Raw genomic sequence first — 17,028 nt, 5'->3', positions numbered from 1 at the left:
GAATATTCATCATGTGAATAACCCACACATGGAAAAAATAACCAAAGCTTTTCTAGTTAAAGCAAACTTAAACCTTCATTCATATGATCTTGGAAAAAAGTAGGTACTTGCTTTTCAACAGAGTATGCCAAACTTGAGATAATGAAAAATGTAACTGTATGCACCAACTCCATTACTGTCAGTTCACCAATAATAGATACGGGGAAAGGGATGAAGGTTAGACTGGAGTGAACACAGGGATGAGAGGAGGGCCCTGGGCAGGAGTAGGCATTGTATTTGCACATCAATACAGGATATTAATCACTGTTGTAATCCTATCACCCAGGACTTTATATATGAACCAGGAGATAGTTATAATTATGATATATATGCTCAAACAACCACAAGCTACCCCTGGTGTATTCGATATGCCAAAAACAATAACAATAGCGGGCCTCATTCCCCTGACCATGAAAGTTCCTCCAGTTATGGCAGCGTTGGAAAGACAAGTAAGGAGAGGCTGCTAAAATCTCAGGGCTGGGACAAATGAGACGTTACTGGCGCCCAATCGAGTAAATCAATGAACAATGGGATGACAGTGACAGTGATGCTCAAACAATGAGAATGAGTACCACTCAACAATGTGTGTCATACCTCCTATAGTACTGAGTAACATAACCAACAAACCAATGGCCAAAGGCTCTGAAGCTGCACCTTTCCTTTGAAGCAACCATGGGCTGCTGCCAAGATCAGCTCTCCAGAGCCATTACCAGAACTTCTCTTCAGGTTTCAGAGGCATTTCTTCTACCTATTTAAATCTGCTTTTCCCTTCAGTCTGATGAAATCCCTTCCGCTCTTCCTATCAAGACAAGCTCAAATATAACCTGACACCTTCTCCACCTCATCATCCTTCTCAGACTCCGCTATAAGCAGGGCATAACTTATAGAGTAACTTTGGATTTTTCTCTCCCTTTTAGATGACACGAAGTCTGCAACAAGTGATCTTTTGGAGATATTTATCATCTCAATGAGTAATTAAAAATTTAGTGAGAATTGCTCTTATTTATAAAATAAAGCCTTTCTTAATATACTCTTTACAATTTGGTCCATTCTTGAGTGATGCTCCTGATACTGTTACTGTCTTAACGTGCATTTGCACATAGAAAATTCTCTATTTCAAAAATCCCTTAGGACTGGATTCACAAGGATTGTTCTATGGAAATGAACATTCCTTCCTCCGTGCATAGAAGTGCAACTTTTGTTGTGTAAAACTATAGACATAGAAATAGATAAATTTTTCTGGGATTACTCATTATTATAACATTATATATGTTATAGTTAGACATAAAGATACATTTCCCTGTTCATTAATACGCTGTGCATTCCCACATCATTTAGGATATTTAGTACATTTGACTTATTTCTTTTTTCAAATTTGTGACATACATGAAATTTTTATTTTTCTATATATGTTCAAAAACTATGTTTTACTTATAAACTCTAACTATGCTTTGACCATCAAGATTTGTGCCTTGGAGAATCAAGGTGATTTGTTTTGTTTGCATCCCCAAAGGAATAAATTTCGCCGTTCTTTAATGACCCTCCCCCAAACTGTTAAGTATATTAAGTGCATTTGTACATAGAAAATTCTCTATTTCAAGATGTTTAGTCTTAGCGTTCTCTATTTTGATGTTTACTGTTACTGCACGTCCCCATCACCAAAGTGCCAACACCCTCCATAAAGTAAAGTAAAAGTAAAGGCCCTCCCGTTGATCATCGATTTGCTCGAGCGGGCCCAGTAACGTCTCCGTTGGAGACTTTGTTGTTACTGTGTCTGGCATATCGAATACGGGGAGCTTGCCAGGCTCTGCCGTGCGGGCGAGATCCTCTCGGTAGCTTGCCGGGCTCTCCGAGAGGGGTGAGAGGAATCGAACTCAGGTCAGCCATGTTGGCTGCGTGCAAGGCAAACGCCCTACCGCTGTGCTATCATTCCAGCCCCTCCATAGTGCTATGTTATGTTACTTCTAGTTCAGTCTTCATTCCCACCGGTCCTACCCACATTGATTCCTCATTGCAAATTTATAATCCAGGCTAAGGTTTGGCCATTGCTCAAATTTGTCGATTCCCTGTTTTACTTTAATATATGTTTCATAGGACATTCCTTTTGGTATCATTTTACATATTGAAGTAACACTGGTTGAAAGACTATAGATTTTTGAGTACACTTTCACACCACACCAAATCAAAGGTTGGGGAGTCAAACCAAACAATTAAGTATTCATGTCTCTCAACAACACTCATATTTTTTAAGACTTTTTAAATTATTTTTATTGGGGTGGTGGTGTTACATTCTGCCTTGCTCAGGGCTTGCTACTGGCTCTGCACTCAGGAATCACTCCTGGCGGGCTCAGGGGACAATATAGATTGTCCGGGAGGGATTGAAGCAGATTGAGGTCCCTGCAAGGCAAAAACCTTACCCACTATACTATTGCTCTGGGTCCACTCCTCATATTTTCTCTGCTTGGGCTTCAAGATGATTCTACCAACATGATTTGCTACTGAAGCTGAGTCTTCAAGAACAAAATTCCTCCCTTGCCTTTCATGCATTTTGCTCCATTTCTCTCTCTCCCTAAGTCATTCTCTTCCTCCTTTCCTCCAATCCCTCATGTCTTTTCCTCTCATTCCTGTTTTGATACCTACCTTGGTAAGGTAAGGTAAAGGCCCTCCCGTTGATCGTCGATTTGCTCGAGCGGGCCCAGTAACATCTCCATTAGAGACTTTGTTGTTACTGTGTTTGGCATATCGAATACTCTCGGTAGCTTGCCAGCTGGCGCTCTCGCACGACCACCCATGCAGTTTTATCCGGTAAAGCGAATGATTAGAGGTCTTGGGGCCGAAACAATACCTACCTTATACGGGAGAAAATGACGCCTTTCTATCTATCCTAAACTACCTCCACTCTAACCCTACTTTACCTTCCTCTTTCCTGCCCCACCTCACCTCCACCTGCTCCCATAATCTCTCAGTCTCCTGTTTCCTTCACACTTCTCTCTTCACCCGTTCTCCAGTAAGACCACACCAATCAATCCCTTATTTTCTCTAGACCTTAGGTTCTTAAGCTGTGTATCCCAATGGTATGGCGTACTTGGAATTGAAAGTGGGAGCTGAAAAAAAAAGCTGGCAACCATAAACATATTCTGGAAACATAATGACCCAAGGGGGCCAGTTGGGTCATTCCTACTCTGGACAAACTGGCAAGCTATCGAATGTAACCTGCCCACACAACAGAGTCTGGCAAACTCCCCGTGGCGTACCCAATATGCCAAATACCAGTAACAATGATGGGTCTCATTCTCCTAACTCTGAAAGAACCTTGAATATGGCACTTTTTAAAAAATCTCAGGGCTAGGACGAAGGAGACGTTACTGGGGCCTGCTCGAGGCAATCGATGAATAACAGGATGGTCGTGATCGTGATCGTGAATGACCCAAACCGGGTTCTGTTCACCGCGTAATGTACAGCACTGTTTCTGACAGCATTTGCCTGTAATTTTACTGGTCAGGAGGAAAGGGGGCACAACGGTAAGTGTTTAATGAACCCTTGTGTGTAGAACGAGACAGTCTAGATGAGAGTGGTAGGTGCAAGATGAGGACCTCAGTGAAATGCAATAATGTCTAGATGGTTCTACAACCTTCACCCATTTTAAATTCTTTTATTTAGTAGTGTAGGTTCTATCTGCATCGATTTGCTTTTGCTGGCTAGTTATGGTGTTGGGATATACTCTAGTACTCCATGCTTCCTGCAGGCTCTTTGCTTAGGGATCTCCCATGTCAGGATCACATGCAGTGCTAGGAACTGAATCTGAGTCAACCTCGTGCAAGGCAAGCACCCAAACTGCTGTAGTATTGCCCTAAACCCTTAACCCAGATAATCCTGTCTTAGTGCATGACAGTGGAAATGAGATCATGACAACTCGGCTCACGGGCAGTTCCTTACACCTTCCCTGGGCTTCCTCTGCTGATGAAAATTATCCGTAGGGAGCTTCTGAGTCAGCTCGCTAATTCGGGCACCAGGGGGCGCGCACTCGGACCCTCACAGCGAGGTGCTGTGCAGGGAGCACACTGGGTTCTGTGCTAGAAACCCCACTTAGGGGTGTGATGGTAGTGGGAGGCACTGTGCATCCCACACAAGGACGGAGGGCAGCACAGACTTGGGGGAGACCCAGCACAGCGACAGGAACGGAGGGAAAGCAGAGCACTGGAAGTGACGCCTGGCGGTGGGGGCCGCCTGGAAGGGCTGCGGCCTGGCGCTGGGCTACTGTCCAGTGTCTGGGTCCCAGCCCACCTGGAGGCACTGCCGTCATCTTCCCAACGACTCGCTTGCGGGCTCCTGACTCGGTCCTGGCGGGTTCCCTGGGCAGAGAGGGCCCAGCTGGGCGCTGAGAGCAGCTGTAGAGCCCCTGGGCTCAGAGTCCTGCCCTTGGGGAGCTCGCAACGGGGTTCCCGGGGATAGAGGGTCAAGCCTGGACCGATGCTCTCAGTGTCCTCAGGTCCCATTCTGCTACTTCAAGAGCGTCCTGTGCTTTACCCTTGATCTTACTCAGCATCTCGCCTCATCCTCATAAAAATTTAACCACAATGGGTGACAATCATGTTTGGTCTATAATCTGCTGTCACCCATTGCCTCTTTTGTAAACCACAACACCCAATAAGAGAGAGAGAGAACAAAAGGGAATGCCCTGCCACAGAGGCAGGGTGGGATGGGGGGATGGGGGTTGGGAGGGATACTGGGATCCGGGGTGGTGGGAAATGGGCACTGGTGGAGAGATGGGTATTTGATCGTTGTATAATTGAAACCACAGCACAAAAATTTGTAAGTCTGCAACTGTACCTCATGATGTCTCACTAATCGGTCACAGTTACTGTCCTCCCGTTGTTCATCGATTTTCTCGAGCAGGCCCAGTAACGTCTCCATCATGAGACTTGTTGTTACTGTGTTTGGCATATATCGAATAAGTCACGGGTAGCTTGCCAGGCTCTGCCGTGCGGGTGAGATACTCTCAGTAGCTTGCCAGGCTCTCCGAGAGGGGCGGAGGAATCAAATTCAGGTCAGCCACATTGGCCGCTTATAAGGCAAACACCCTACCGCTGTGCTATCGCTCCATCACCTTCTTAGCGCAGTAGGCAGCACGTCAGTCTCACTAATAAAAAAATTCCTCCGCCCCTCTTGGAGAGCCTGGCAAGCTACCGAGAGTATTTGATATGCCAAACACAGTAACAACAAAGTCTCCAATGGAGACGTTACTGGGCCCGCTCGAGCAAAAAAAATAAAATTAAATAAAAAAAGTTTAACCACAAACAGTTCTGTGGCCTGACAAGGTCGCTCTAGGGCACAGGGGGGTCTGGCTGTTAAAGGCACGAGCTCTGCACACTGCTCCTCCCCTTTCGCGCCCTGCACACCTGGTTCCCCTAGAATCTCCAGGAATCCAACCCTGAAGTCTCAGACCCACCCCCCCCTCAGCCCAACACCACACAGTGGCCAAGTAATCCCTGGCACCCCAGTAGTCACACCCTCTCGCTTTCCTTTGAACCACAACCCTGGTTGGCCAAGAATCATCAAGAACGGCACTTTCTGTGCATGGCCTGAGAGCAACGCCAAGAAAAGAAAGAAAATGTAGATAAGTGATAGGTAGACAGACAGACATAAATAGTAAAAGATCATACCTCAGATAATCAATTTATCTGATTGATTATCTAAGGTAATTAATGCAACAGCTATGTGTACCTAGGTCGAGAAGTCAACATGACAAATGACCTGGCACCCGAGCTGCGCAGGCGGAAGAGAGCGGCTTGGAACGCCTTCAAGAGCGTCGAAGAAATAGCTAAGAGGATGAAGAACTTCCACCTCCAGGCACCTCTCTTTGATTCCACTGTTCTTCCTGCATTAACATACACCTCAGAGACCTGGGCCCTACGCAAACAGGATGAGAACGCTATTCAGGTCTCCCAAAGAGGAATTGAAAGAGCTATGCTTGGAATATCACGTTTCACTCAAAAGAGAGAAAGAATCCGGAGTTCTGACCTCCGTCAATGATCAAGAATCAGGGACGCTGTCTCGTTTGCCAAGGTGTCGAAAATCAGATGGGCTGGTCACGTAATGAGATTTAAAGACGACCGCTGGACTAGAGCTGTTACCGACTGGATCCCATGGGATGTCGAAAGACCATGTGGCCGCCCATCTATCAGACTTCTGGTCAGACTTCTTCATCAAGATCATGAACGATCGGTTTGAGGCTCTTCATGTTCCTAGAGTGAACAGACGCCACTGGGCTACACTAGCACGCGACAGGGACGAATGGAGACGTTACTGGCACCCACTCGAGCAAATCAACGATTAACGGGAAGTCAAGTGATCAAGTGATCAAGGTGAGCCATGATTTTCCCTGAGGATCTGGGAGTGGTGGTGTCATCTAAGGACATGTAGGAGGTGAAGCAAGTGGATCAGCATGGGAAGGAGGTGACAGGTACACTCTGGGTATAGACACAGAACATGAGTTATAACTGGTTTTGTGGAAGTGAAAAGGAGGGCACATTGCTGCATGAGGCAGAGAAGAGTCCCAAGTACAGATGGGCTGTGGGGACAGAGAGAAAAGTAGGCCCCTCTAGAGATTGGGGAGTGGAAATTCTCTAGAGTAGCCTAATCTAAAACGTATGCTAAAGTTCCATGTGCTTTGTTCAAATGTCCTATTTCACTACCATGTAGTAATGAACGGTACTTGGGGATGGGGTGGAGGGAGTAAGTGGGTGAGCTACACTAGATATGTTAAAGGTTTACTTCTGGTTCTGTGTTCAGGGGCCCATGTGTGGTGCCAGGGATTGAATCCTGGTCACCTGCAAGTAAGGCAAGTGCCTTACCTGCTGTGTTACCTTTCAAGTCTCTTGTTTAATGTTTCAGAAGTATTTATTAAACATTTATAACTTTATAGTAACTTAAATGTCAGTTTTCAATCTGGGCAGCCACACCAGGACCAGAGAACACACCAGTATTAAACATTATTTGCCATAGCCCCATTAAAAGTGCATTTTCATGATGGTCTGCAAAGGATTTATTTCCAGTGCAGCTCTTTCCTGAGCACAGGAATGCTTTCTCTCTTGCCCACCTCATATCCTGAAGGACTCCAGTTGATAATCATTAGTTCCCTTTATGTTAGTGAAACCCAACTTTGAGGCAAACATCAGTTACTTGAGACTCAAGACCAAGATGGTGGAATCAAAAACAAACAGGTCTATTCAGTTTAGCGACTTGCAAACCTAGTGAATTTGAGGCTAGTCAAAATAGTCTTCCTAGAGGTTCATTTCAGTGATTTATGTAGGACTGGTTCTGCGATTGAAATAGAATAAAAAATAGGTCTGAGTCAAAAAAAAGTAAGGTTCCAGTCTGGAGGCAGACCTATTGCATGAGAGAGGTCTTGTTCGATCACTTGAACAGCAAGATTTCCAAATCATCATAAATGGTGGCCTTGGAACAACAGCTTGTTGCCCCCATTCAAAAATAATTCTACATATTTAAAGCTATTTTATATGCCAAGTTTATATACTTGATTAAGTTCCAGAAAACTAGGCAACACAAACCCAGAAACTAGGTTTGATTACCTTAGCTGATTTCATATAAATCTGATACCAGTTAAGATCAATCATAAGTAAGAACATTCAAATGAATAGAACTGTAATTGACAGAAAATAATTCAACTAAGAGATATTGAATATTCACAAGAGGTGTTGAATCTGGTTGGGTTCAATCTTAATTTACCACAATAAAAGAAAGTAATAGCACCAAAAGAAACATTGTCTCTTTTCTTTTCCGCCATTTTATACAGGAGTTTCTTGGCACAACCTATAAAATGAAATCACAGAAATTCAATTTTATTTCTCTGAAATAATGCTGGTATTTCCCAGCATTGCTTATTAGTCAATGACAAATTGTGATATGTAGATTAAAGATAGCATTCAAAATAGCAGCATCAGAATCCTCTCTAGAATAAAACTGAACTTGCCATCACTTTGCTATCTTTTCTTCTTTTCCATGTATTACATGTCTGACATACATTTTCCCCAGTGAGGCAATCAGCTTTAACATATGCCTTCACCTAATCTCCTTGTGGAGAACTGCATCCCTATGTGTACTGGGGCAGTATTTAAAGTTAGACATCAATATTTTATGCTGTTATGAGGCAGCCTAAACTACTTTTAAGTAAATGCATTGACAAATGCTATTTTAGGGGCCAGAGCGATAGTACAGTGGGGAGGGCGTTTGCCTTGCACGAGGCTGTCCCAGGTTCAATCCCCGGCATTCCATGTAGTCCTCTAAGGACTTCCAGGAGTAATTCCTGAGTGCAAAGCCAGGAGTAGCCCCTGAGCATCGCAGGGTGTGGCCCAAAAAACAAACAACAAGAAAAGCTATTTATAGGATTTGATATTGATATTTAATAATAATTTTGTATTTGATATTATTTTATTCAACATCACTGTATCACTGTCATCCTGTTGATCGTCAAATTACTCAAGTGGGCGCCAGCAATGTCTCTATTCCTCCCAGCCCTGAGATTTTTAGCGGCCTCTTCTTACTCGTCTTTTCCTAATGATTTGAGGCTCTTTCAGGGTCAGGGGAATGAAACGTGTTATCATTACTGTATTTGGCATATCGAATACACCACAGGGAGCTTGCCAGGCTCTGCCTATGTGGGCGGGGTACTCTCGGTAGCTTGCTGGACTCTCCGAGAGGCATCTATCTATGTATTTTTCTTTATGATTTGTTACCTACTGTCTGAACCCTATCATATGTGGTGTAGTAATTGTGGAAAATGGATAGGAAGTGTCTTATAATGTTTCCCGCAGCTGCTTTGCTGCCACGCAGTTCAGAAAGTGGCCTGGAGCATGGCGGTGGTTGGATAGTGGAGGTCGGCTGCCAGAACTGGGTCCCTTGATGTGGGGAGGTCTCTCACCCACCCCACAGCCTGGTGCGGAGTCCCTTATTCTACATAAGTATATTTCAAACAAGGCTAAGGAATATGGGAGCTGGCAAAAATTAAAGCGAACTGTGTGAACTGTGGAAGATGTTATATAGGTTATCTTTAAAAAAAAAAATACCACTTTGTAGCCCTCTGGCTACTCAACAAGCATCTTAAACCATGATCCCAAAGACTCAGAAACAAATCTTGGAACCCAGAGGCTTTTGGCAGAAATCCCTCCAGATTTAATTATTAAGATTTCAGATTCCATATGCTATAGTCAGCAATAGAAAACAAATTGTCTAATGTTGCCTTTTCAGCACATGAGTGTTGGGATAAAATCCCAAATAATAATGGTGGGTCTGATGTCAAAATATTGAATGTAATAAGGTGGAGAGAGAGTAATGTGGAAATCATCTGCCCCACAGGTAGGGGGAGGGTGTGGAATGGGGGTTATAGTGGGGGTTTTGGTGGTGGAAAATGTGCATTGGTGAAGGGACAGGTGTTTCATCATTGTATGACTGACACTTAAACCTGAAAGCTTTGTAACTGCTCTCATGGTGACCACTTCATCTCACTTAGTCCCTTATTTCCATCTGAAAACATGAAACACAAAAAATTTTGGTGAAATATTATTAACATTACTTGCCATCAGATTTAACATAGGGGAGAACAATTTTTAACTTAATGTAAAATTTTATCTTTCCATTATAATATATTTCAATACTGCATGTTCCATTTGTCCATTCCCATAATCAGTGAAACTCTAGAAATGAGGTTGATAAATCTGAGGAAAAGCCAAAGATCCGTGTCCTATTATCCCTATCTGTTTGTGGTCTCATCTTGTCAACTTGGTATTGTTTTTATTTCTGGGCCACACCTGAAAGTAATTAGGGCTTCCTTTTCTCTTTTTACTCAGAATCATTCATGGCACGCTCAAGGCTATTCCCCACACCCTCAGCCTGAGCCTCACTCATGAGTGAAGTCCGACAAAACCCAGGTAATGCGGAACATTCTGTCTTTGGACTCGGCTCAACGGAGTGGAGATCCTCTGCCCATTTCCCTCCATTCTCCGGTGACCCAGGAGTCACGCCCATAAGCCACCTCCTGCTGATGCCAGATAATCTCATCAGCCACTGTCCAGAACTCATGGCTCCCCCCTTCCCCCCACTCCCAAGGGAGCAACATGACAATAGCCTCCATAGTCATACCACTGGACCCCGCACCAGGCTGTCTCATTTGGGGCACCCCAGAGGGGAGCGGGTGAGAGCCTCTCTGCCCCAAGGGACCCAGCCCCAGCAGCCAAAAACCTCCAGAACCCAACTGCCACCATGCTCAAGTCTATACCCACATGCTCGGGCTGAGCCTCACGTTCAACAAGTGAACGTATTCCTGGACCGAGAGGCTGCGAATGCACGTCATAAGACAGTTTTCCATAACACACAATCACTGTCACTGTCACTGTCCTCCCATTGTTTATCGATTTGCTCCAGTGGGCCCAGTAACATTGTGACACACAATACAAAATACATTATTTTGGTTGTGCTCTGGGACAAGGATTGGGGTTTGGGATGGAAACATTCCAAATTTGGTGGTGGAAAGGTGTCATGGTAGTGGGATTGGTGTTTGAATACTGACTGTAATCAAATATTGTGAACCACCTTTTAAAATAAAAAAATTAAAACAAAAAGTATCATTCATGGCAGAACTCAGGGGACCATATGGGGGACAGGGACAGAACCCAGGTCAAGTATCCCCTGTACTATCTCTGTGGCCCAAATTTTTATAGGGAGTAATGTACTAACAGCTTTCTTTCCATTCTAACAGGCAAAGGGCACAACTACCATCCATTTCAAAAGACAGTTTAGATCTATCTTTGTTTTCATGTATGGCAATTTTTAAATATTAATTAAAATGCTTTAGTTTTATTCAACTTTATAGAATCATGTTAACGGAGACTGTGGTCTACAGCTCAACTACATGAGAATCACCTGGGATTGCTAATGTAAATAGTATGAAACCTAAAACCTGCAACAATTCAGTCTCTTGGGATCAACCCTGCAAGTTACCTTCTATAGGCCCGACAGCTAATTCTCAAGTACACCAAATTTAATATTTACAGGCTTAAATTTGTATAGGGAATATACTGTAAAATGATATGGGGGAAAAATTCACCCTCTCATGCAGACTTCAAATACTAGACTTTAAACTTCTTAGTAACAGTTTATCTTTCTTTTCTTTTCTTTTTCTTTTTTGCTGTTTGGGTCACACCTGGCGATGCACAGGGGTTACTTCTGGCTCTGCACTCAGGAATTATCCCTGCAGTACTTAGGGGACCATATGGGATGCAGGGAATCGAACCCGGGTTGGCCACATGCAAGGCAAATGCCCTACCCACTGTGTTATTGCTCCAGCCCCTATCTTTCTTTCTTATGCTCCCAGCCGAATACAGAAATTCAAAGCAAACATAGGTGAAGACATTTTTATTCTCTATACACTTTTGTTTCCACAGCCATCAGTAGGGTAGTTCTATTTCCTCTCCTTGACCCTTCGGACCAGGTATGCTGGCCTTCCGCATAACACTGCAGTCATATAAATAAATATCGATCATACATGTATACACACACACAATCTGCAGTGCATTGAAGACTGGCTGGGCTTGAGCACTACCAAGCCTCACAGGTGCCATGTAACTATAAACACTGGTTTGCTTCACACAAGACTTTCAATGGGCTTGTCTCACCACTAGTCCACAATTTCCCAGAAGGAAGTTAGGATGACAGTAGGATCATGTTGACTCTGGAGCCAATGCCCTTTGATACCGTAGAAGATTGAAATAAGAGGTGAGAGACAAAATAGGAGATGGCACCAGGACAGCACATTTCTCCAGGTGGACTCCACACCTCAGGAGCAGTGGCAGAGATTGAGGCCAGCCTGACTGTGAGCAGCCAAGCCACCCAGATTGGTGCAGGTCTGTGAGCTGTGCTGGCATCGCAGAATTGTCATTTATTTCAGAAGCAAGAGACTCCTGTTGAGTGTTTCATGTGGGGAGCACATGTCGGGTCATGTGCCCTATTCCTAGGAAGCAAGGTCTGATTTCCCCTGAGTTGACCACTTGAAGGCAGGTGCTGAAGATATAGTCAAGCTAGAGTTAGTTGCCAGGCCACTGAGATGCTAGCAAGCGGTGTCACGAAGTCCTCTAAAAAAACAGAAACTACTCCTTTTTCTTTGTGCTAGGCCGAGTAGACCTTGGGTTATTGTATTCCATCAATGCAGGAAAGGAAGACTCTCTGCCTTTCCACCGTGCCACCAAGACACACCTCTGACTCCTTCTAGACTCTGGATGAATCTGCTGCAGAGAGCCCAGATCCTCCTTAGCAGACAGGGAGCTGCACAGAAGGGGGACAGGCCCATCTTTCCAGTTGTTTGGGAGACCACTGAGGGCTTTCCTTCTTGCATGGCTCCTGGAAGGCAAGGGTCACAAGACTGGAGTGCCTGGAAGGGCCCTTAGGGATTTCTCCTGGAGAGGAAAAAAAATACAGCAAATAAGTCAGATTCAGAGCAGGCTCCCAGCTTAATGGGACCGAGAGCCTAGAGTGACAGTAGTCAGGAGCACAGTGAGAGCTGCTCACAGGATGGGCAAAGGGACATGCAGAGACTGAGGGAGCCACATGATGGGCCCCAAGGTTAGAGGGGCGACTGCCCCCCACATACGTGGGGTAGATCTCTGCTTCAAGCCCCCTCCCGGCAGCTGCATGACATTTGTTCTCCCTCTGCAGGAACCAGCGCTCTCATTAATCAAACCTGCAGCCAAATGGTGGATGTGCGATTCCCAGCAAAAGAAGTGCTTACTTAGTATGACATGTGAAGAAAGAGAGAGTCCGATGGGAGGGGGGGGGCGGGGGGAGAGGAGATAATTCAGGGAAGTTCCCTGTGAAGTTTCTGACCCATTTTCTTGGGTCAGAGATTATCCATGTCTAAAAAACATCACCTAAAGGACGAAGGGAAAGGTCTCCAGAGATGGGGACAATAAAGCCACACAACTAGTTAGTGACACACTTGTATTAGAAGTCACGGCCTAGCAGGATAGAGAGGACGTTTTTAAGTGGGAGAAGCCAGCGGGACATGAAGCTGTCGGGTTACCTTTCCTGGGACAGGAATAAGGCTTTACAGAGGCAATCCTGGGAGTGTTCTTCTAAAAGGACTCAGGAAAGAAAGGATCATCAGAGAAAGACAAAGGGAAATTAGAAGGAAATACAGAGAGAGAGCAAGAGTATGAGTAAAATCTTAGGGCCATTTCTTAGATACCTAGAATGGTCACGGTCACAGTCCTCCCGTTGTTCATCGATTTGCTCGAGCGGGCCCAGTAACATCTCCATCATGAGACTTGTTGTTACTGTGTTTGGCATATCGAATGCATCACGGGTAGCTTGCCAGGCTTTGCCGTGCGGGCGAGGTACTCTCGGTAGCTTGCCGGTCTCTCCGAGAGGGGCAGAGGAATCGAACTCGGGTCGGCCATGTTGGCCATTTGTAAGGCAAACGCCCTACCGCTGTGCTATCGCTCCAGCCCAGATACCTAGAACAGTGCTAGTAATTTGTTCAGTTGCTTAGAGCAAAGCTTAAAATCCAAGATTTGTTTCTAACTCCTCATCATTGAATACACCCCAAATTTTTCTTCAAAGTACACACTAGGTACTGTGTGAATCTACTGGGTAAATGGTGGGCATGTCTGCCATATATATCTCAAGTCGTAGGGTTCAGTGTTTGAATTCTCTTTTAGGTTTGTATGAACCAACAGGTTTCTGTTATGATATTACTTGAAGAAAATGGCCCATACATGTTTGTATATCACAGTGGTTAGCCAGGGACTCAGAAGACACCACAGCCACGCCTGGTGATTCTCAGGGGCCAAGGAGACACCAAACATCAGGATCAGAACATCATATGTAGTAGGCATGTTCTCTACCACCTTAATAATATCCTCGCCTCCAAATGTCAAACGAACAATCAAACTGCTGATCTCAGCCCAGTGGTCGGCAGTGAAATCAGTCTATTACTTTGCACCATGCTTTTATTTTGTCATCAATTAGAAGTTGAACCCTTTACTGACAGAGGATTCAGAAGTAGACTCTTGTGTGTCCCTAAACAATCCCCTGAATTGTCTCCAATCTCCTGATGATAAAGCAATCACTTCCATTAAAAAAAAAAAAAGACAATGTAAGAAAATCGGGACGGATTTTGTATGGATCTAATTGGAGTGAGAGTTATTTGGGGAAGAGAACAAGAAAGCTGCTTGTTGAGGGGCTGTGCCCCTGCCAGTGGACTGAGAATCTCCTGGGATCCGAGCAGGTGGAGACTGGTGACAGAGGGTGATGGTCTCAGGGAGGGATGTCTCGCTAGCTGGTGCAGTGGTTTTCTTACCTCCAAATTAGTCCTTGCTTTCTTCAAAACATCATGCGTCCTGGTCACTAAGGAATTTTTAAAAATGAGGGGGAAAAAAGGCAGGAGTGAGAGTCAGGACCACAGTCTGCATGTCCTCTGAAGCATCGCTGCCTGCCTCGCGGCCTGCAGTCTTGCCGCCCCGTCCCCTCCCTCTGCCCAAAACCACTTGCAGCACAGGTTTGGAGTATCACAGCAGGGCCCCCAGCCCCCACCAGTTCTTTGGACAATTTCTGTCAGTGCTTCAGTGGGCGGCCCTCTCCCCTCCGGCCCCCCGTGGCTGCTCCCATTTCCGAGGCTCAGGAGTACCTACACTGGCTGAAGATGAACTTCTCCATGCTCTCCTTCTGCTGATTGGCTGTCTTCAGACGCTCCACTGTACTCTGAAGCAGATTCTCCTGTTTAGATAGTTTGGTTCTCAGTTCCAGAAGTTCCCTTTTCACGGACTCTCCCTGAGAAAGAGGAACAAGCTTTCTGCCATAGTCAGAAGGTCTAAAGCTTTTGTGTCTTCACAGTCCCGGGATGGACTCTCGCATCTTCTCTATGACTGATTCCATCCATAAAAGCTTCCAGTATCCTGTCAGCTGCTGACAGCTGAGGCTAAGCCGTTCGTTTGACACCCAAAGGACCCTTAGCCCACTAGCACAACATTCCATCCTGCTGCTGAGAGAAGCTAACTATGGCGTAGTGCTCAAACCCATGCATGTATAGAGCTCAGGATCAGTGCTGACCTCAGGGACATCACGTGTCAAACCTGGCAGATCAGGAAGACTGATGACAAGGTTAGCCGAAAGACAGTATACAATTCTGAAAATAGCTATGCCCGGGCTGGATGAATAGCACAGAGGGGAAGGCATTTGCCTTGCACTCGGCCGACCTGGGTTCGATTCCTCCAGCCCTCTCGGAGAGCCCAGCAAGCTACCGAGAGTATCTCCCCTGCACGGCAAAGCCTGGAAAGCTCCCCGTGACGTATTCAATATGCCAAACACAGTAACAAGTGTCACAATGGAGATGTTACTGGGCCCACTCGAGAAAATCAATAAACAATGGGAGGACAGTGACAGTGACAGTGACAGCTATGCCCATCTCAACTGGGTGACACTGTTCTGCTGAAATGAGCAGAGTTGGGATCCCTCAGGAAACAGTGATATTACCCTGTAACTAGAGTCCCAGGGCGAACATCCTGAACTGTGATGCCCAAGGTTCCAGGAAGCAGAGTTGCCTGAGGCCTGAGAGCAACTTGGGGCACTGCCTCTCCAGGGTGACTCGGAAATGCAGACATAAGCCACATGTTGCTTCCAGTGGGTGGCACCAACTGATGTGGTCTGGGTTCAACATGTGATGCTTCACATGTCCCTGACCTTCAGCGCAGCTAAGAGGCAAACCACTGAGCCCTGATGCATTGCGGGCTCCTATGTCTGTCTGCCTTATCTAGGTTTTTCCCTCTTCCTCTTTAATTTCTAATTCGGGGCTGGCGTGGGAGAGGGCCGTGCAGTCAGAGATGCACTGTAAGGGGTTCCCATGGGTGGAGGGACCCACCCACGAGACACTCAGGTAGCACCCTGCTGGCGGGCCCCTCACACCATTCAGCTCTGCTTCTGCAGGAGGGTGGGGGACTGGGGACACAGAATGTCAGCTGGGGACAGAAGCAGGAAGGACACTGGGCTTTTACCGCCTTGGCAGCTGGACTGTGGCCCGCGGGGCTCGGCAGAGCAGCTCTCCAGAACATGGTGAGGAGGGACGCGGACTCCTCCAGCGAACGGTGCAGGGCGTGGGTGTTTCTGCGGAGCTCCCAGACACCCTCGCCCCCAGGCACCTGGGAAAGCAGAGATGGACCGGGCTAGGTCTCTCACCTCAAGCAAGGACTCAGGCTGCCTTGGTGAGTGAAGCCTACGGCCACAGGTCCTCTTTTCAAGCCTGAGGACTGCACTTCAACCCCAGCAATGAGGAGCTGTCGACCCACCTGCTAGAATTCATTTGACTCCTGCTTCCCCTCTCCACAAGCTCCGTGGATCGCTGTAAGATTCTAAATCTTGAGGTCTCCGTTTTATGGATTTTATTTTTTCTTTCTTTTTTGGGTCACACCTGGCGATGCTCAGGGGGTTACTTCTGATTTTGCACTCAAGAATTACTCCTGGTGGTGCTCAGGGGACCATGTGGGATGCTGGGAATCGAACCCGGGTGGGCCGTGTGCAAGGAAAACGCCCTACCCAGTGTACTATGGCTCCAGCCCATTTCACTTTCCACTGCCCCCTTCGGGCTGGAGTGATCCATCGGGCTGAACCCATGGGGCTGGAGCGATAGCATAGCGGGTAGGGCATTGGCCTCGCATGAGGCCCACCCAGGTTTGATTCTTCCCTCCCTCTCAGAGAGCCCAGCAAGCTACGGAGAGTATCCCACCCACAAGGCAGAGCCTAGCAAACTCCGCGTGGCATATTCGATATGCCAAAAACGGTAACAAGTCTCACAATGGAGACGTTACTGGTGCCTGCTCGAGCAAAGATGGACAATGGGAGGACAGTGCCACAGTGCTACTGACCCCATGAGTCACCCTTATGATTCATATGAGCATAACTATTTGTGGCTCCAACCTGAAGTGCTCT

General features: G+C 46.1%; 1 protein-coding gene across 18 annotated transcripts in view; it reads right to left on the bottom strand.

The window, feature by feature from the left end:
• Nucleotides 1-11,454: 11,454 nt before the first annotated feature.
• Nucleotides 11,455-17,028, bottom strand: part of LOC130028593 (myomegalin) — a 179,565-nt gene continuing 173,991 nt past the window's right edge. For 8 of the 18 annotated variants that reach the window (XM_056120254.1, XM_056119379.1, XM_056119744.1 and 5 more), the window contains 5 exons: nt 16,098-16,241; nt 14,739-14,877; nt 14,408-14,454; nt 13,130-13,181; nt 11,455-12,506 (listed from right to left, as the gene is read on the bottom strand). In XM_056120254.1, the coding sequence (XP_055976229.1) occupies nt 12,361-12,506; nt 13,130-13,181; nt 14,408-14,454; nt 14,739-14,877; nt 16,098-16,241 (528 nt within the window). In that variant the 3' untranslated portion in view covers nt 11,455-12,360. Of the gene's footprint in view, nt 12,507-13,129; nt 13,182-14,407; nt 14,455-14,734; nt 14,878-16,097; nt 16,242-17,028 lie in introns of all 18 variants that reach the window. The other 10 variants (XM_056119688.1, XM_056120442.1, XM_056120596.1 and 7 more) reach the window with 7 other exon arrangements.

Source organism: Sorex fumeus, unplaced genomic scaffold (assembly GCF_029834395.1).
Source record: "Sorex fumeus unplaced genomic scaffold, SorFum_2.1 ptg000001l, whole genome shotgun sequence".
NCBI lineage: Eukaryota > Metazoa > Chordata > Mammalia > Eulipotyphla > Soricidae > Sorex > Sorex fumeus.
Note: the sequence above shows the minus strand (reverse complement) of the source record. Positions and strands in the feature narration are given on the sequence as shown.